At 36.9% G+C, this 20,111-nt stretch overlaps 1 protein-coding gene across 2 annotated transcripts in view; it reads left to right on the top strand.

The window, feature by feature from the left end:
- The window catches only part of RBM25 (RNA binding motif protein 25), a 33,570-nt gene extending 16,265 nt beyond the window's left edge, over window positions 1-17,305 (top strand). The window contains exons 7-19 of one of the 2 annotated variants that reach the window (XM_069017489.1): window positions 260-442; window positions 2,620-2,673; window positions 2,925-3,008; window positions 6,568-6,848; window positions 7,711-7,927; window positions 8,235-8,324; window positions 9,945-10,018; window positions 10,682-10,832; window positions 11,189-11,513; window positions 12,534-12,808; window positions 13,252-13,350; window positions 14,652-14,699; window positions 15,749-17,305. In XM_069017489.1, coding sequence (XP_068873590.1) covers window positions 260-442; window positions 2,620-2,673; window positions 2,925-3,008; window positions 6,568-6,848; window positions 7,711-7,927; window positions 8,235-8,324; window positions 9,945-10,018; window positions 10,682-10,832; window positions 11,189-11,513; window positions 12,534-12,808; window positions 13,252-13,350; window positions 14,652-14,699; window positions 15,749-15,841 — 1,974 coding nt within the window. In that variant the 3' untranslated portion in view covers window positions 15,842-17,305. The remainder of the gene's footprint in view (window positions 1-259; window positions 443-2,619; window positions 2,674-2,924; window positions 3,009-6,567; window positions 6,849-7,710; window positions 7,928-8,234; window positions 8,325-9,944; window positions 10,019-10,681; window positions 10,833-11,188; window positions 11,514-12,533; window positions 12,809-13,251; window positions 13,351-14,651; window positions 14,700-15,748) is intronic. The other variant, XM_069017490.1, reaches the window with a different exon arrangement.
- The last annotated feature ends 2,806 nt before the right edge of the window (window positions 17,306-20,111 follow it).

The raw sequence follows: 20,111 nt of genomic DNA, 5'->3' as shown, positions 1-20,111 counted from the left end.
AACTGTGCAGTAAACTGTGGTATTGTGAAAAGATCTGACTAATATAATGCCGTTGATAATTACTTGTAGGTGGTTTGGTTTTCATGTGGTGAGTTGTTTTCTTTTGTATGGGTTTGTTCATATTTTTTTTTGTTTGGGGTTTTGCTTTTTTATAGTAAATACTGTAGAGGCATGAATGTGATAATGAAAGGTGAACTTCTGATAAAGCCATTATTATTCTCAATTTGTTGAGTCCTGTTACTTTGCCATTTTTCCTTAGAACTCCAGACCGGAGACAACAAATGACGATGATGAAGCACTGGATGAGGAAACGAAGAGAAGAGATCAGATAATTAAAGGGGCCATTGAAGTCTTAATACGAGAATATTCCAGCGAGCTCAATGCCCCCTCCCAGGAATCTGACTCTCACCCCAGGAAGAAGAAAAAGGAAAAGAAGGAGGACGTATGTGTTTTGATTTTGGACAAAACAGATTTTTTTTTCTTCAACTCACCTTTATATAATGGCCAAACCTTGTGCAAATACTTTAAACCTAAACTTCTGATGAGAAAACAAATCAACAAGCATTGATGTCAGCAGCAGTTTCCTTTTTTCTTTTTTTTTTTTGAGCTGAAAGCTAGTCAGTTATAGACACCATCCCTTCAGGATGGTTTAGGCATTTAAGCACCTAAACTTCTTGGAACAACAGGTTTGAATCTGGGCAGGACTGAACCAACCTTTCATCCCTCTGAAGGTGGAAATACTGAATTTAGTGCAGTTTAATCTGTATGTGCATGTAGGGTTTTTCAGATAAGAACTTAAAAAACACCTGTAAAGAGTTCCTGCATAACATCCACTTCCAGTGAAAAATGCCAGGGCACTATTGTAATGCCACGAATTCGGTAGTTTTTGACAAAATTCTCTCTGCTTGTAGTATGCATTCTTGTAGTGTGCCTTGATCCAACTGGTTGCAGCTGTCTACCCATATGTGGAAGCACTTCATTAGTTGTGAATGTCCTTGAAGGGATCCTTCAGGGATGAAAGGCATATTGTAATAATCCTGCCGTACAAAATCACTCTTATACATGTCTCAATTTGGCTGGATTTGGTCAGCCAGCTTTCCTATCTTGTGCAATGCAAAAAAACCCACATTAAGTAGGAATGAATGTTCTGGTTTAGACCTGCTTCTGTGAATGACCTTTTTATGGACTAAAACAAAATGGAGAAGGGGGAACAAGGATAAGCAAACTCAGGCTTAGCTCTTCCAGCGAAGTTTCTAACCATGGGAAAAAAGGCTTTCCCACCTACCATTCTGCACCTTATATGAAAGAGATTGGAAAATTGTTTGACCAAGATTCTTACCTACTTAAGTCTTCTGCAGAGTACCTGTTCCAAGGCAATGATGCAGTTTCAAATGCTTATGGAGTTTATGTGGTGCAAGAAACATCTCCCTCAGGGAGCAAGTCTATCTTACCACAACATTGTTAGTCATGGCTGACCTGAGGTATAAAAGTGCTGAGCTGAGAATTTGTTTTTCTTTCCTCTCCCTCCCTTTGGGAGATGTTTTCTTCAATGACAATTTGAAAATGAGTCACTGTCTAATGCTGTCAGCTGTATTTTTTTGTTACAAGCACTGTTACAATGTGTATTGTCCTGTGGGTAAAAAAAAAAAAATATATATGGCCATGAATAATGCCAGGTAGTTAAACATTGTAAGAGACCTTTGCAGTCGTGGAAGAGCTGGGTGCTATGTCCCTGTGACAGAGCATTATTTTCTTGGCTCTGTTTTGTGTAGAACTTTACTAATCTGAGCTAGTCAAGTAGCCAAATAAGCTCTTTTAAAATACACAGCAATTGTGAAATTGCACCCCATCATCCTTCCCATACTGGGAAGGAAGACAAGAAACTTGGAAGTTGCCATCTTTGGCCTGTGTGGATAGAGGTGGGAGTGAAGAGATGGTACTAGCTTGTTCTCTTGTCCATAAAGGAGAGGGGAGAGAAAGACTGTTGAGGGTGGGGGGGAAAGGGAAGGTGGATGCAGATATTGTGGGGGTGGTGAGGGAGGTGTGGAAACTCACCAGCTTTGGGGCTGTTGTCCCCTGAAGAGTGAAGATGACTCCTGCTGGTGTTAGCAGCAGAGGCTGTTAGTTCTTCTGGGTGAAGGCATGACTGCTGTGGGGGAGTTGAAAATGTGTGCGGGGAGCTGAGAGTGAGTGGAATCTGGTTTTCATTTTCAAGCACGGGGGAACCTCGCTAATTCGCGCTAACTATAAGAGCAGGTGCAGTCTACCAAATTCTGCGAATTAGCGAGTAAGTAAAATCAAGACATACCCATGCAAATACACTTACTTATTTTGGCAAGTGTAGCTTAGCCTTGTTTCTGATGCTACCATAGCGTACTAATATCCGGTAGTACACTTGTAATTCAGTGAAGTCTTACTAACATGAGACATCACTATGTGTTTTAAGTAGTGTTCAGCAAAGGGAGAATTAGCGAGGTTCTTCTGTAACTTTGTTGAATCAAAGAAATGAGATCACAGCAATACAATATTGCTTTGTAGTACAAACATACAAAACATTGTTTTTCAGAGTAGTGTGCAATCTATTTTTAAAAAAAAAAATCTCCGTGGATTTTTCCGCAGATTTTCCGCAGATTTCCAGTGGCCCCACTGATACCTTATCCACTCATCACCAAGGTTCGTTTACATTGTAGGCTTTGACAATGACTATGTTTACTGCTAGTTGCCAGATTTGTGACTTTTGTCCATCTGATTTTTTTTTTTTTCCACTCATTAACATCAGACTGTCAGGTTTGGTACTGCAGAAGGACTTTATTTATCTCTTGCAAGACTGGTTGAAAACTTCTAACCTTCAGCTTTTCTCTTGTTCTCCTGTGTCTGTACAGATGGCTGTTAATGCTTTTACTCCTGTCCCCCTTGTTTTTTAGGAGGATATAAATGCTATAGAAATGGAGGAAGACAAAAGAGACCTGATATCAAGAGAGATCAGTAAATTCAGAGACACACACAAGGTAGTATTCTTGTTTTTGCACTTGATACAATTAGGCTTTTTCAAAATCCAAAAAACCACTATTATAAAATTTAGCAGTACATTGCAATATCACTTAAAATGATGTTTATATTAGGTTTAATATACATGTAGTTCTTTACAAGTCAGAAAAAAACAGTTGCCACGTTAAAGTGGCCCGTGACATCTTTATGCTAAGACATTGATTGCTGCTGAATATTTTTCAGTCTTCTCACTTCGGCATGAAAAAGGCAGCTTAAGTTGCTACACATACATTAAGTCAAGATATTTATAAGTGAAGGCTAAATGGGGCTGCAGTATAAGACATACACTTGAGTGTGTTTCTCTAGGTAGATTTGTAACATTATCCAAGATTTTTGAAGAGATGAAACGTGAATTAAATTAAAGTCTTTTTTTTAATAGTTCTAAGTTAAGAGTGGGGGAAGATTAAAACTAGGTCAGTGGTTACCAGACTTACCAAACTTTAGATGCATGGAAGAACTGTAAATTCCCATAAAGCTAATCTATTCATTGACCCCCACCATTATGATAGAGATCATATGGTGACTAATGCAAGATGAAACTCACAGCTTGGAAAGTAACATGGAATAGGATGTAAGTATGAGTTTCTGTTTTTTATTATACTTATGGATGCCCCCTCAGAAAAATATGCAAAGGGGTAACTGGCTTGGAAATATTTGTGCACATCAAGTCCCACCCCAGGGTCCCCACTTACAGAAGTTTCCACTAATGCTAGTGCATCTGTGAATGTTTCTGCTTTGGAAAGTGATACTTGCGGATCGGAGAGCACAACTATGCATGTGATGTTCTTATTTCAGTGTTTAGCTTTAAGTTGGTATTAATTTTCCCCCAACAAGATTAGAGTGGTCCTTGGTCTAGGAAAGTATCAACAAGCTGCTCTTTTGAGCACACACTTTTCTTTCAAAATACCCCCAAATCAACATTAAAGAAAATGTTGAGGATACAGCAAAGTGAAGTGTGCCTGTGTTGTTTGGCTCTACATGCAGTCACTGGGGATGGTACCGTGTTTTCATGCAACCGTATCAGTATAAACACAGGTGACTACACGTTATTGTATGTACATGTATTCAGTTTTTCTCTTGACTGAAGTTGTTCAAGATACAAACCTGGGGGGGAAAAAAATCTAGAAAAAGTTATCTGGAGAAGCTCAGCAATTGAATGTGAAACTGGTTAGTGGTGAAACTTCAGTAGAGTTACGTTCAGTTCCGAGCCCCGAGTTGTCACTGATACTAAGATGCAAAAAAGTAATACTTCTTTTAAAATTGCAAACAAAATAAACAAAAACCAAGCTTCATTGTTTCAGAAGCTGTTGGGCATTTCACTGCCTTTGATTTGTATTATTGGGGGACTATTTTGGGTTTCTTAACATTAAAAATCAACTGGAAGTAGTCATTGTGTGTATTGGATATGTTTAAAAGGGGCTGTTGAATCCTTAGCAGCTGGCTAGTGAGCCCAGTGAACCTTTGCATGTTTTTGGTATGAGTTTATAAACAATAACGACAGACTGTCAGGGTATCAGCATTGCAGGGGGCGTCCATTTACAGCACGGACGAGTCTGAAGAGAGCTCAAGGTAAGATTTATAATTCTTCTACCTGTTCATTTCTGTTCATTGCTTCAGTTTATCTGATACTGTTCCCATCCCATTACCCTTTCAGATCCTTTTATTTAGGTTTACAGAAGTTGATTGAGGTCAGATTTTGATTACAAAACAGACCAGTTTATTTTTTCAATTGGATTTTAAGAAAGTGGACTTAGGAAATGGATTTTAATATACCAAAACTTGTGTGTGTGTATTTACACTTGTGTGAATATATTTTTAATAAAAGAAACCCACTCTCTTGAGAAATCTTACCACAAAGTTTTTGAGAGTGGCGAAAAATCAGGAGTTCAACTAAAGAAATTTCTATTGGAACATCTAAGATAACCTGTAAGTATCAACCACTTCAGTATGTAAACTTTCTTTAAAAGTATATGAAATTTGAGGTAAGTTGTTTTTAGAAGTTGACAACCTAGTTTAACATTTGACCCTACTGAGGTTTAACACTGTAAAGCTCCTGGATAATACAGTCCTTAGAAATCAGTTTTTCAGCCCAGTGTATATTATAGGATCTAAGTTTTATTTTTTTCACATCAGTTTTCTACCAATTCCTACCATTTTTAGTCCCTTTTTCCTTTTGTGATTTCAATGTATCCAACATGGGGTTGCCTGTATTGTGCTATCAATGCAGCATAGTTTCACTGGATACATTAATCACTAGTGAATTAGCTTTATTTCTGTAATCCTTTGTCGGTTCTCTGGTCCCTGTGCCTATGGCAGAAGAACACTAATCAGGTAAGATTGCTTTTTAAAGTTGTCTTAAATGCTTTGTTTAAAAGAAAAGAACAAAAAAAAACACAAACCAGAGAAAATGCTGTTTCATTGTTCCAGTTTTTTAATTTCATTTCAGTGATGGTAAACGTGGAGCCAAAGGGGATAAACCTGTTTATTCTGCTCAATATTTGTTCAAAAAGTGGTATTCTGGCATCCATCAGGTTGAAATTTGGTATATTTGGTTGTTATTTGGTATATTTGTGAACCGTGTACTTGCTCTTCCTCCCAGAAACATAGCTAATAGGCAAGGTTAATCCAGTGTTGGCGGTCCATGTCCTAGCACAGCATCTGTAAGTTAACACATAACAATTGCTTCCAAGGATGGATTTATCTATCATTCTGTTGATGTATTTTCTATTGTCTTATAGGAATTCTGGTCATAAGAACTGTTTCTAATTGAAAAAAAGTGGCAATTTTGTACAATTTTTAGTAAAACTGTAGCAGGTAACCTTTAGTTTCTGTGTTTCAAAAGAGCTATTTCCAACCTTTTTTTAACTGTCTCCATCTTGCAGTCATGGAAGTTAAGATTCCATTCTGCAGAGTCCAGTTCTTACCAGTGAACACTTAGACCATTTTTAGGGAGGGAAAAGGGGAAAAGTGTCAGTTTTCTTCATTATTTAACCACAGGCACTATGTGTAAGTGGATATGTTTCTTTATCCGAGTTTTCGTCTAGGATGGTTTTGGTGTCCCAAGACTTTTTGGGAAACAACTCACTGTCCCAGTAAGCATTCCACTGAAATAATACTTTCCTAATTGAACAGACTTAATTTTGTCAGCTGGAAGTTCACTTTACTTGTACCCAACTGGCTTATAGGGCCAATGGAATTTGGGTCCCACCTGAATCCTGACTGTAGTGCACTCTGAATGTGCAGTTTAGTGAGCTCATAATACAAGGCCAGCCCTACTCTGCTAAGGTTGGAGATTGCTGGTCTGTGTAGATCTATGCTTTTGCACGAAACTTAGTCTTGTGATTGCTGCATTTTTATTTCATACTTATGAGTTCCAAAAACACCCACCAAACCCTATTTAACATTTTTAAATTAGTGGCGGTTTTGGTATTTCCATTACCAGCCTTGTGTGTTGCGCCGGGAGTATCCACTTTGTGTAACTACAGAATTAACTATGAAAGTTCTCTTGTTGGTTTTTAGAAACTGGAGGAGGAAAAAGGCAAAAAGGAGAAAGAAAGACAGGAAATTGAAAAAGAACGCAGAGAAAGAGAAAGGGAACGGGAGCGTGAACGAGAAAGGAGGGAGCGTGAAAGAGAGAGGGAGCGTGAACGAGAGAAGGAGAAGGAACGGGAGCGTGAACGGGAGCGAGATAGGGATCGTGACCGAACTAAGGACCGAGACAGAGACCGCGAACGAGACAGAGACCGTGACAGAGATCGTGAAAGGAGTTCAGATCGCAACAAGGATCGGAGCAGATCAAGGTAAATGTACTTCAGTTACTCTTCATTTTGCTTTTTCTTAGTGCTTTTTACTAAATGCATATAGTCCAGTAGATCAGCTGCCATTCAAAAGAAAATGATCCTTGTGTAAGTTCAGTTAGCAGCAGGAAATCCAAATGGGAGAATGCATGGTTTCCCCCACAGCACAGGAATATAAAAACTGCAATATGCAGTAAGTAACTCTCCACTCATGATTTAAGCATACTGTTTTTATCTCAAATCTCTCCTATTTTTCATTATTAGCTTTATTCCTGTTTAGGCTTATCTTACGCTTGTGGTATTTTTTAGCTTAAGCAGGTTTTACTATTTCCTTTGTTACGTGGTGAGCTTCTTGGCTGGATTTTGGGGGTTTTTTTTCAGTTGGTTGGGTTTGGCTTTTTGTTTGGTTTGTGGGGTTTTTTTAGTAAAAGCAAGGGGATTACTCTTTCAAGCTGTAATTAATCATATCATATTCCAAGTGCTGCTTTTACATTGAATCATCTTGTCAGAAGTGTTAAAATTGTCTCTAAGCCACATAAACATGAAAGATTTCTTAAGGATACCCTTTGTTTGTGGTGGTTTTGGCTGTGGAGAACTGCTAACACAGTCTGATTAAGAAATTGCCACATGCTTAAGCTTTGTTTCTGTAGATACTGCTATTTAATGGTTAGTGCTCAAACAAATACTTTTACATAAATGGGTTTTTGAATACCATTAGTAAGTGTTGATTTTATGCCCATTTCTATACCAGCTAATCATCTTCTGCAACTGCAGAACTAAAATAATCTCTTAAGATGCTACTAATCATTTGACTGAATGGAGAGGAAGGCTCTGTACTGAACTCTGGGGTTTTTTCTTCCTTCAGAGAAAAGAGCAGAGACCGGGAAAGAGAACGAGAACGTGAGCGGGAAAGAGAACGAGAACGCGAGAGGGAACGGGAAAGAGAGCGGGAACGGGAAAGAGAACGGGAAAGAGAGCGGGAAAAGGATAAGAAGAGAGACCGAGAAGAAGATGAAGAAGATGCCTACGAACGACGAAAACTAGAGAGGAAACTGCGTGAAAAGGAAGCTGCATATCAAGAGGTAGGTTGGAATTTTTAAGGTTCTTGAAATAAAAAAATGTTTTTGAGAGTTGATAACAAGGCCTCTAGTATAAAATACATCATTCCTTCTCCTTTTCCTAAATATGTTTTAAATCATTTGAGTACATGAACTGGGGCAGAGTATGTAAGTCACTGTCAAAATAGACTTTTTATTCTGATGTTTTAAATTAAAATCATGCAGATTATTTATAATACAGTTGTTTTAAACAACAATCCAAACTAACTTTAAAGTAGTATTGCTATTCTTCATGTTCTTGAGGATTGGAGTGTATTTGCTTTTGTTGCAGCGTCTTAAAAACTGGGAAATCAGAGAACGAAAAAAAAGTCGAGAATATGAAAAAGAGGCTGAGAGGGAAGAAGAAAGAAGAAGGGAAATGGTAAGGCTTTTAGTTTTACATGTAGTTTTCCCTGCCTTGTTCTCTTGGTCCCATTTAGAATGGAATATTCTACTGTTATGTTTATGGATAGTAATAGAGCTCTCATTTTGTATAATAGGCTGTGGTTTTTAATACCAAAAAAATACTCAGTTAATAAACTTGAAACAGAAGATGTCTAATAAGTGGAAGTACTATTTAGAGTGGGAAAAAAAAGCCTAGTTGCTTGGTCTTGTGAAGGCAGAAGAGGGAGAAGTAGGCAGCTGCAAAATACTGTCGTCTGATCAGCACGCACTGTTACATCTGTAACTTTTGTCAGACTTGTGACAAAGCCTGCTGTGTGTTCTGTGTCATGCAGGTGGAACTAGACCTGTTTTTTTTTAACTTCCAACCTGCTCATGTGCCCAAACCTTCTATGAGATATGATACAATATTCTTTAATGTATCTAAGCACTTTATAAACTCCCGTCTTTAGTTCACTAGTTGTGCAATTATCACAGTTATCAATGTAACACTTGGAAGTTTTGTTCGAAAAGACACCTTTGCAAGACAGATAATTCTGTAATCTCATAGTTCTGTGCTAAAGCATAAAGAAGTTATTTTAAGTTTTAGAGGTGTTATTTCACTTCATAGTTTCCCAGAGAAAGCGAGATGATGTTGAGAGAGTAGACAATGGATTAGGAATTGCTTCAAAGCCATATATACAAAGAAACACACAGGGGATTATAAAACACATTGTTTCATGTGGAATCTGAGTTTTCCCTCTAAATGCATGAGGGGAAAAAATGTTTGAAATGGAGTCAAGGATATTTTCCATTTCTAATCCTCCTGCATGCTGGCTTTGGATGGCAGTTGTAGAAAGCAGTGTTAAATTTTGTGCTGAAATTACACCCATAATCATAATTTGTTTCTCAAAGTCATTAGCATAGAAGTATCTTACTGTTGGTTTAAGGATATTGCTTAGATACAGGTTATAAGGTCCTAATTTAATTTTCCTTAAAGAACTGGGGGTTTTGCCTTTTTATTTTATCAGAGGGGGAGAAAGTGTCTCCTCTCTTTCTCCCTCACCCCCTACAGTGTTAGGCCTGTACATTAATACCACATAGGCCTGTACATTACTCCCACATGGTTTGTATCAGTACCACAACAGCAGAGTGCTTATCCTAGGAGCAGCCATCAGCTTTGTTTCTGTGTATGACTGTCTTAAAAAAAGCCTCTTGAAACAAAGCAGTACTGATAAAATACACTTAGGCTGCCATGTTGAAATACCCGGTGCTAGACTTAATGGATTTTGAGAACAGGAACTTTTGATCCTCTTCATCTGTAATGTAAAACAAAAAAACCCCAAATAAATACGAGGGGGGGGAGGGGGTGTATGTGTGTGTGTATATATATATATATATATATGTGTGTGTGTGTGTGTGTGTGTGTGCAAATCAACGACACAATCCCAGTGGACCCTCTGGATGCAATACCAAAACTTTTCCATAATCTGTTTGGAAAACTCTGTATTTTTAGTTTGAAGCAGAGTAGATCTACAATTAATTTGCTAATAGTACTAATAAATTTTAAACTCTTGGAAAGGAAACCAGAAATCATTATTTAAGTTTCAATTCCTTTCAGGCAAAAGAAGCCAAACGGTTGAAAGAATTCTTAGAAGATTATGATGATGATAGAGATGATCCAAAATACTACAGGTATGTCTTTGGATTCCTAACACCAAAATCTCCATTGTTCATTTTAACACAGTTGTGGGGTTTGTTGGCAGATGCTTATGGAGTTTATATTTGACTGGTAATGTAGCAATAAAAGGGTTATAATGACCTAAATTTTTGAAGTGTCACTTGATAAGTGACAGAGGGAAAAGGGAAGCTCCTTACTTCTACTTGTTAATGCTTGGGAGTAGCTGCTCATTCCTATCACTTTACTTTTGGGTGAGGCAGGGCAGAGGTCAGTGTAATGTCAAAACAAGGTGCTGAGAGCAGGGAGAAGGGAACAAGCATACCTCTAAATAATTCACTGCAAAGAAGCTGTAAATAGTATGAAGAGCAAGCTTGTTAATGTAAATGATTGGGAGCATCCTTCAGCATGGGACTAACTAACATTTGCATTAAACTAATTTAGCCCAAGTGTTTTTTGTCAAAACCTATAAAACTTGATTCTTTCTCTAGAGAGATCAACAGTAAGGTTGAGAACTGGTATCTTAGATTTTTCTGTTACAAAAACAGAGGATGCCAGATGCTCTTATGAATCTTACTTTCATTTAGTGTGAGATATATCTGTATGGAGTTTTTCTTGTACTGTGGTACAAGCCTCTCATTGAAATGTTCTTTCAAATACAAACTGTGTATCTTCTGTAGGGGTAGTGCTCTTCAGAAGAGGCTACGAGACAGAGAGAAAGAGATGGAAGCAGATGAACGAGATAGGAAAAGGGAAAAAGAAGAATTAGAAGAAATTAGGCAGCGTCTTCTGGCTGAAGGACATCCAGATCCAGATGCAGAACTCCAGAGGGTGAGTTGCTGTTGGTCTGACAGGAAGAAGAGAGCCCTTTGTAATCTGGTTGTATTGAGCAAAATTGCGTAAGAGATCTGATATTTACTATTTTCTCTATTCACTTTTTCTTAAAAAGAAGTCCAGATAAACAGTAAGAACAATGGAAATGAAAAATAGCTTTCTAGATCAACGTCCAGATTTGATGGAGTTTGAAAACAAATTTGAATTAATCAGTATTCCTTACAATAATGCCAGTAATTACATGTATTTTTCTTAACTAACAGTCTCCTAAAGAGGTGGATCTTTATATTCTTTTCAAACAGTATTGGTTTTGAGAGAGCTGCTATTTTTGCTAATTGTCTCTCTCATGGTAGATGGAGCAGGAGGCTGAGCGGCGTAGGCAGCCACAAATAAAACAAGAGCCGGAATCTGAGGAGGAAGAGGAAGACAAGGCAGAAAAAGAAGAAAAAAGAGAAGAGCCAGAGGAAGAGGAGGAGGAACCTGAACAAAAGCCCTGCCTTAAACCAACTTTACGACCCATCAGTTCTGCTCCATCTGTTTCTTCTGCTAGTGGAAATGCAACTCCTAACACACCTGGTGATGAATCTCCCTGTGGCATCATTATCCCTCATGAAAATTCACCTGAACAACAGCAACTGGAGGAGCATCGGCCCAAAATAGGACTTAGCCTCAAATTGGGCAAGTTTACATTTTATTTCAATCTTTCCTATGGGATCAAAATGAAAATTGTCAAGCTGATTAGCCACATGGTTTTCCAAATATGTCATGTGTTTTGATGTACTTATATCAAGTAGTTGTTATCCAGATGCTGTGCTTGAGCTGTCCTATCCAGAAGATACATTTTATAGAACTCTCTTCATCCAAAACCTTGAGGGCAAAAAAGGAGGGAAGTTTATGAGCTAAGGAGGTGTGTTCAAGAGCTAATGTTTTTTAGGAATGTTCTGGGCTGGGATTGGTTATTTTCACAGGCTTTTTCACCTTAATGTATCTGTAAATATCTTTTTTAAAACTTATTGCTACTTTTCATTGGTATATGTTAAATTTAAAACCTAGGTAGTTCTTATGTTTACTTAAGAACCTTTTAAAGAAAAACAAAATTAGATTTCTTCCTTTTAGAATATCACAGTGAACTGATGACAGTTGTGAGTGAAATTTGAGCATAGAGTTCCTTAGTACTTTAGCAAGTTCCTGCTGTTTTAAAAAAAATCAGTTCTGAGCAGCTGAAATAAGAATATTTGTATTCCAGAAGGTTTGTGTATTAATTATTTACTATTTTGATTAAATTACACCAGGCTGCACTTCGAGCTTACACTGTGTTATATCTTGAATGATGAGAGACTATATGGTATCAGGCTGATTAACGCTTTTCTTATGCATCACAAGCTTTCACTTCTGTGTTCTGTCTTTTCTAAGGTTGGAATTCAGTGATTGTCTTCCCTCAGAGAGAGTGCTAATGGTTTTCAGGGCAGAGAAGGAAGACCCTATTTTTCAAAAGGGTCAGAGTCTTGAACAAACTCCATTAGACATCTTTACCTCTTTTGCCACTTTTATAACAGAGTTTGAGAGATTAAAAGCCAATGCCAAGCATTCACAGACATTTATGTAGCATACAGACCAATATTCCTCAAGTAATGGGGGAAGAGCAAACTAGCTTCAGTTGCAGTTGATGAGTATGTTACTCTGTCTTTTGGGTTGCAGGTGCCTGCAATAGTCCTAACCAGCCCAATGCTGTAAAAAGGAAGAAGCTTGCTGTGGATAGTGTTTTCAATAAATTTGATGATGAAGACAGCGACGATGTGCCCCGGAAAAGGAAACTTGTTCCCCTGGATTATGGAGAAGAAGATAAAAGCAGTATCAAAGGCAGTGTCAATACAGAAGAGAAGCGCAAACATATTAAGAGTCTCATTGAGAAGATTCCCACAGCAAAACCAGAGCTCTTTGCTTATCCTCTTGACTGGTCAATTGTGGATTCAGTAAGTAGATTTCATTTAATCATTTTTAAAAAGGCTTAATTTTTCCAAGTAAATCTTATAATTTAATAGAAAAACAAGGTTACTGGGACCCCAGTGGATTGGAGTATCATCATCAAGTGGAGTCAAACTTGACTCCTCTGTTTATTGTTCATACGTAATCCTATTCCGAAGTAGGCCTGCTTATTTTTGTTTGGTCTCTCTTGAATTGCCACTACTAATTGTCAAGCAGTTTTATGGAAGGAGAAAAACATGTTTTTACAGGGCCTTTTGAGTGGCTCTCAGAAATACTTGCAGATGCCAAATCTCTAAGGGTTGTATCATTGATAGGAAAATGTATCTTCTGCTAAATAGCTGTTTGAGTCTTCTAGATGCCTGTTGGGCAACTGTTGCAACAGAGTGAAGTTTAAGGTAACTATTCATTTTGGTTTTGTGTTTTTTTCCAGACACTAATGGAACGTCGAATTAGACCATGGATCAACAAGAAAATAATAGAATATATTGGTGAAGAAGAAGCCACACTAGTTGACTTTGTTTGCTCTAAGGTTCGTATCTTCCGTGTGTTCTCTGTAAAGTTTGGAGTTTGCTCCCGGTTTAAACTGCAGCAGTGACTGCTGGACCTGTATTTGGAAGCAGTCTTTTCTTAACTTCTCAGTAATCTGTGATACTGGTCAGCAGAGACAGTTGATGTACTTGGAAGTAATATGTACCCTAATGTTTTACAAGTTTACCTCCCTTAATGCCTATGCACAATATGTGCCTGCTAGATGCTCTGATATCTGTTAGAGAAACATGGAACCAGAGAAAGAAATAATCAGTTGACAAGAGCACCTGTTTTAACTGATGGCTTTATCATTAGATTTCAGAGTTAGTATCTCATTTGCTACTAAAATTTTTTAGCTTAAAAATAGGATTTGTGTGAATGTAGGAGAAAAAGAGCTATGGTTTTTATATACCTTTTTGGATTAACTAGATGAATTTCTTAAAAGGCTTTTTAGATGTTGTTCCTTTAGTAGTAAGCAAATAAGTAAGGTTTTAGAGTTAGCATTAGAACTCATTCCTTTTAGCCATTGCATGACTTGTTTAAACTAAAGTCTGTAGCTTTTTCCAGCAAATTACAAACTAAATTCTTACCAGTTGCCCTTTTTAATCTCTTTGGACAAGTCTGTAGTTTTTTATCAATAGGGAATTTTGAAAATTCTTCTGTTTTCATGGTACTTGTGTTTATAATGGCTTGTCTTGGTTTATCTTGTGGGGCTACTGTATGAGAGGCAAAGCAAGTCCTGAGGGTTTTTGTTACACAGTTGATTAGCAAAAAGTCAAAAGCAGAAGTTGAATATTTGCCATGCTTACATTATATGTGTGTGTATATATATATATATATATAAAAATAAATGGAATTCTATAGTATTGAAAGACAACTTACTTGGTTCTGAAAAAAAAATTAAATACTTAACAGGTAGATGAGAAATCCAGTTATGAGGAGTATTACAGGAAGAACTTTGCCTTTGTTTTCCATTAGCAGTTTATTGTTGAAGGAAGGGAAGCTTTTGCCTTAAATTAAGAAAGCATAATTGGAGATGTTAGAATAGCCAGCAATACAGGACCTGTGAATCTCTGGAGCTTCCTCCTCAGTAATTGGCCGTAAGCTACCACTCACTATGATGGATTCTGATGCAGTTTAGTACTAATTTTTGCCACGGCTATTACTGGAACCTAATGAACTGCAAATACTTCTTGCATGTGCAAAGCATTCAGAATTCCTTGCACATAACTGGATTTTGTCCAAAAATGTGTATAGGGGTTTATTCTAAGTTTTCAGTCTAAAAACATTTGTTTCTTTCAGGTTATGGCTCACAGCTCACCACAGAGCATACTGGATGATGTTGCCATGGTAAGCAGAAATTCTATAACTGATACACCTTCTACATTTTACTGAAGCTAGAAGTCATTTATGCAAAATAGCGAGAGTCCATAACAGAAAGCATGCATTAGATATGATTAAGCACATCATGCTAGCACAGGCATTAGTTTGCAGTTATGATACCTAGGTACAAATTACTGATGCCTCTTCAGGATTTCTCAGTATTCAGAAATGTGGAACAAAGATTTTTGTCCCTACGAGTAGATGTCAAAATCAGCCATAACAGAACTGTATCAGAAATAAAAACTTTCATTCCTTCTTGTTCTTCTAAATAGATTTGTATTAGTGGTTTAGTGGGTCTTTTCCTAATTAATGAGCAAAAGGTGATTTTCTGTAGAAGAGTAAAAGCTCTTTTTTGCCTGATGTTGGAAGAGAGAGATTTCATTAAATAATGCTACTGTTCCACCATGTTTTCATACACTGAAAGATGAATAAAAACTAATTGTCCAGTCTCTTCCTGTAAGGAAACTTGGAGGCAAAGTTGGTAGGAGCCACATGCATAGTGCAAGATAGTAGATTAGTTTTGGTGTGACTATTAGGCGACTTGGGGAACTTCTGAGAGATGTTGTGGATGCTAGAAGTTTGTATGGATTCAAGAAAGCCTGGATAGTAAGTTCAGGGAAGGGAAATCCATTAAGAGTTTAATAAATATCTAAGGAAGTTCCAAGCTGAAAATGAGCGGAGATTAGGAGTTAATTTAAGGGAAAATACCACATGTGAATGTCCTGTTCTTACATTCTTTTCAAGCCTGCCATTTCTCTGCCTCTTCCCAAACCACTTTTGGATACTAGTTTACTGCTGCTTTTATCTCTTAAGTGCTCAACAGCTGCACTATACAAGTATATAGTTAGAGCCTGGTCACTGATGCTGGACAGATGAACTCGCCAGAGTTTTTTTCAGTCCCTCCCTCAAAGACTTGTATTATGCTACATGCACTTTGTAGTTCTGATGTATCTACAGTCTTTATAACTGGAATGCATAACCTAAAAAATAATCTATAAAATGTGTATTTCCTACAGGTACTAGATGAAGAAGCTGAAGTTTTCATAGTCAAAATGTGGAGGTTGTTGATATACGAGACAGAAGCAAAGAAGATTGGCCTAGTGAAATAAAGCACTCTCCTTGCTTCTAGGGTTCCACTTCAATTTTGGGCTTTTTTTTCCCCCATTGTTCAGAGACATTGAATTCTCTCTGTTCTCAGAGACTTGAAACCTGTATTTTTTTATGTAGAAAATGTGAATTTTTTTGTCCTCTGCTCTGAGGCCCCTTTTACCCTTCTCAGTTAGTTATCAAATCCTGCATTGGTTCTCTTTATAATACACGAGGTACAATTACCGGTATGTTTTATAAGCTGCAGCTACTGTACATGCTCTTTGGTAATTTTGTTGTGTTACTCTGATTCTTGTAAATACTAAGAAAAAAGAATCCCCTGTTTTGCAAAACATTTGCACTTAATGTGGAACTATATCAGTTACAGATGAAGACAAAGGATTTTACTGCAAGTTTATCAGTGGTTTTTCGGGGGCATACTTTCCCTTTTTTTATTTAAGGAATGATCAAAATACGATTTAAAAATAAGTGTCTTGAGCTGTTTTTAAAGAGCAGCATTGTGTGTTCATTTGATCCCTTCATCTGACTGGAAAAGGAGTTCCTTCAAACTTCTCTTTCTAATGTGAACCAGTAGTGGTCTTGGTACTTCGTTGCCCATTAAGAATTACTAATGAAGCTGGGAACTTAATCTCTTGCAGATGCTCTGCTTCTTTCCCAGAAAGTGCAAATCACAGGAAGTTTTTTATTTGGTCAGTTAAAATAAGAGCAGGACCTAAATTCAGTAAGTGCTATCTAATGGTTTCTGGTTTTTTCTTCTGCTCAATTTCATTCTAGCCCTTACCTACTATCCCTGCTGTCTCCAAAATAATCAGATGTCTTTTTTTGAAAGAAATTATTTTTTAAAACTTTTTTTTAGTATTTAGAAACAAAACAAACAAAAAGCCCTGTTTGGATGTAACTGTCTCTTAAAAAAAAACAACCATGAAAACTAAACTATAAGTTTTCAAACAAAGCTGAAATCTTGTTTTTATCCATACTGTTAAACTAGCCCTGACTTTTGTTTTCTACTGTATGCCGTCTGTTGTCCACAAAAAGAGGGTAATATTTTCCTGCCTTGTTTGTATGTTTTTTTATAAATAGACTGATATGGTATAAATGATGACATGTACTGTAAACTGCATTTTTTTTATCTCATACCTGGGTAAGAAGTCAAATCTATAATGTGCTGTGAGCTGTTTTGATTGCAGGAGGACTGTGTTCCAGGGAGCAAACTGTCTCAAAATTATTTTTAATTTTTAAAACACAATTCTTAATAGCAAACAAATTAAGTAAAAGTGTTCCAGTATCTCTATATTGTATTTAACTGAAGGATACAGGTTGACCTGTTCAGAAAACATAACTGTGACCTTGAGTTACTAGTTCTTTGTATCTGGAGAGGACACTTGAAAACACTGTTCTTAACAAACGGGATCGTGTAAAGGTTCCACCATGTAAATATTTCAGATATTAAAAATGTATATATTTGATTTAAGGGTTGACATTCTTTTGGGGTCTTATGCAGCATGCAATTGTATTTAACACTGCTTACTGAATCAACAAATGTTCCCAAATTAGGGATGGGGGTTTTTTTAAAACTACCTCCTGCTTATATCAGATGACTAGAAGCCTGGAAATTCAGACATCATCCTAGTATGTTCTTTCTCATCCCTGTGGTACTACACTACACACCACAAAATGTTCTTTTTTAACTTGAAGGGTCATGCTCAGATGTTACTTTTATGTTGTGCCTGAGTTTGCATGAGAATGTTTTTGTTTGCATGCTTATATGTTGCAATCTTCCTATTTTTTCTGCAACTTGACGGTTACAACCCTAAGAAATTACTTCCCTGTTCTCCCTATACAGTTCTGCATTTACCATTTACCAAAAAGTTTTCAAATTCTAAATAAATTCAAAACTTGCTCTGTTAGTAGAAAATACAGAGAAGAGCGAGAGTGAACTTCATGAGTGCCTTTTGACCTGGTAAATGGCATTCTCTCTCATTAGTAGTAGTTAAACAAGACAAATGTGACAAACACATTGTAATGCCACTGTGTGACAGATTGCCCAACATCCTTATACAGATTCTTCAGAGAAAGCTCAAGTTGTGAAACTTCAGTTTATTTCTGCCCTAAACTAAAGCTGTGTGTGCAATAGACGTAAGCTTGTACTCTTCCTTTCCTAAGGAGACTGAAGGTGCCTGGATGAGAAAGACATGTAGACTTTAAGCTGGAGTGTTAAATATCTAGGTAAATAAGTATATAGAATCATTGTGGTATCATCAAAACAATTTTGTAGAAGTTGAGATTTTCTTCAGTAGAGGAATAAGAAAGGAATGTTTACTAGATGAACTCTGGTTTGACTTACCAGCTTTTCATTTTTCAGAATGCAAGTATAAAGTCACTTCTACTTTTACCTCTTAGTCAAATTACTGTTATTATGTCTCAGTGATATTGTATTTTGTGTGTGTCAGTGGTGCTGGGGAGTAGAACACAGATTATGTACTGCTGAGGTTCTTAGTATAGAAAGTAACTTCTGTTTGTTAACTTTCAGCATGCAGTAACAGAATTTTTTCAAGATAAATTTGGAAAATCTGGGGTAGAAAAGGCCTTTTTTGCCAGTATTACAACAGTTCACTGTCTGGATGTATGATTTAATACCCTGTGTTATGTTAATGAATGCACAGATCGAGAGTATGCTCAGAATGAGATACATGAGTAAGTATGTTGCCACCAGGTACTCAGTTTATCATGCCATAGTACAGCCCATACTGTGAGGGAGGTACTCCAGAAGTTCCACATACTGTGTAGTGAAAAAATACCGCTATTTACACAACAGGACTGGATGTACTTGTTTATCTGGACCGTACTGTGGAGTAAGGCTTTAAAACTTGACGTGACACATGCTCTTATTCTCCTGATAATCATTTTGTGCAACTGCCATTCAGTGTTTGGAATATGTAAGTGCAAAATCTGAAGTATCATTTTTCTTTATTAATATGCGTTGAAAAGAAATGGGAAGCAAGGAGCAAGTAAGATCCATTAGCAAGAATTTTATATTTTTATATTTAAGTTGGTGCGAGACTTTTTTTGTTCTTAGAGTATTTAACCTGCTCACCTATTGATTTGGCCTTTCTAATCTTAGCTGTTTCCTTCATTCTCTTTAAGCAGGAACCTGTACTGAAAATAATGATCTAGCTAGATGGTCATGGCTCTAAATGTGGGCAGGGGAAAGGCCTCAAACAGTGAGTTTAGCTTCTTACTGAATTCCTGTGTCTCATTACTAGTGCTTTCCTATTGCTGAGAGGGAAGTAGACCTTTCATGCTTAGTAAATAGAGTTGCTAGATAGCTGCTTGCAGGAATAGTATTTTGGAAAATGGACACACTGAAAACTGCAAGCTGTTGGTTTTCATTTTACATTGAGTCACACTTTTTCATATTATATACATTATCATGTGTAGGAACATTGGGTACAGAATTAAAAATTAGTACACAATCATGCAGTGTGAGGAGTGTAAGGTATTGTTAAATAGACATTTCATCATGGATCGGACCGATATAAATAATAGAAGATAGTTTGGTACAGCTGTATGCCCATGTTTGGTTGGTTGAGTTTTTTGTTTGGTTGTTTTCCCCTTTTAAATTACAAGTAGTTTTATTTGATTAATGGTTAGACATCACTTTCAGTCTAAAAATGGCTTCTTTTAAATGCATTTCATATGCCTATGAGCTACTGAAAGTCAGTATTTGTGTTGCAATGCTTACATCAAACCTTTAAGGTGTAATAGTTCTGTCTCAGTTTTACCATAGATCTTCCTGTAGCATAGTCAGATACTGAAATACAACATTGTTTTGAATATGCAGAATTACACGTTCCCTCAGATTTTACATTTTTTATATTCAGAGTGGTTATATGTCTCATAGCATTTGCTATAAGTTACTAACCCAATTGATTATGCACTCAAAAAGGAATTGTGGGTACCCTTCAACTATGGATAGCAAGGTAAGTTTCAAATTTGGAATTGACTTTGTTATTTTGTTTTTTCCACTAACCAGTCACAGCTGTACTTAGAGGCTTCTTGAAAAGATACCATGTTGACTTCTAATACTGTCTTTATTTTGAAACGTAAATATTGCTTCAAGTTACTTTCTTAATGCCTTTTTTTGTGGGACCATCTTAAAACAGGATTACTGGCATATATGACTTGCATTTAAAACAGCCAAGAAGTGTATTTTCTCATAATACCTCTCTCTTTATCTGGTACTAGGTTAAAAAGGTCAAGCTAGATTTCCTT

The sequence above is a fragment of the Aphelocoma coerulescens genome, chromosome 5 (assembly GCF_041296385.1).
Source record: "Aphelocoma coerulescens isolate FSJ_1873_10779 chromosome 5, UR_Acoe_1.0, whole genome shotgun sequence".
In the NCBI taxonomy this organism is placed as follows: domain Eukaryota; kingdom Metazoa; phylum Chordata; class Aves; order Passeriformes; family Corvidae; genus Aphelocoma; species Aphelocoma coerulescens.
This window is presented reverse-complemented; position numbering and strand designations above follow the sequence as displayed.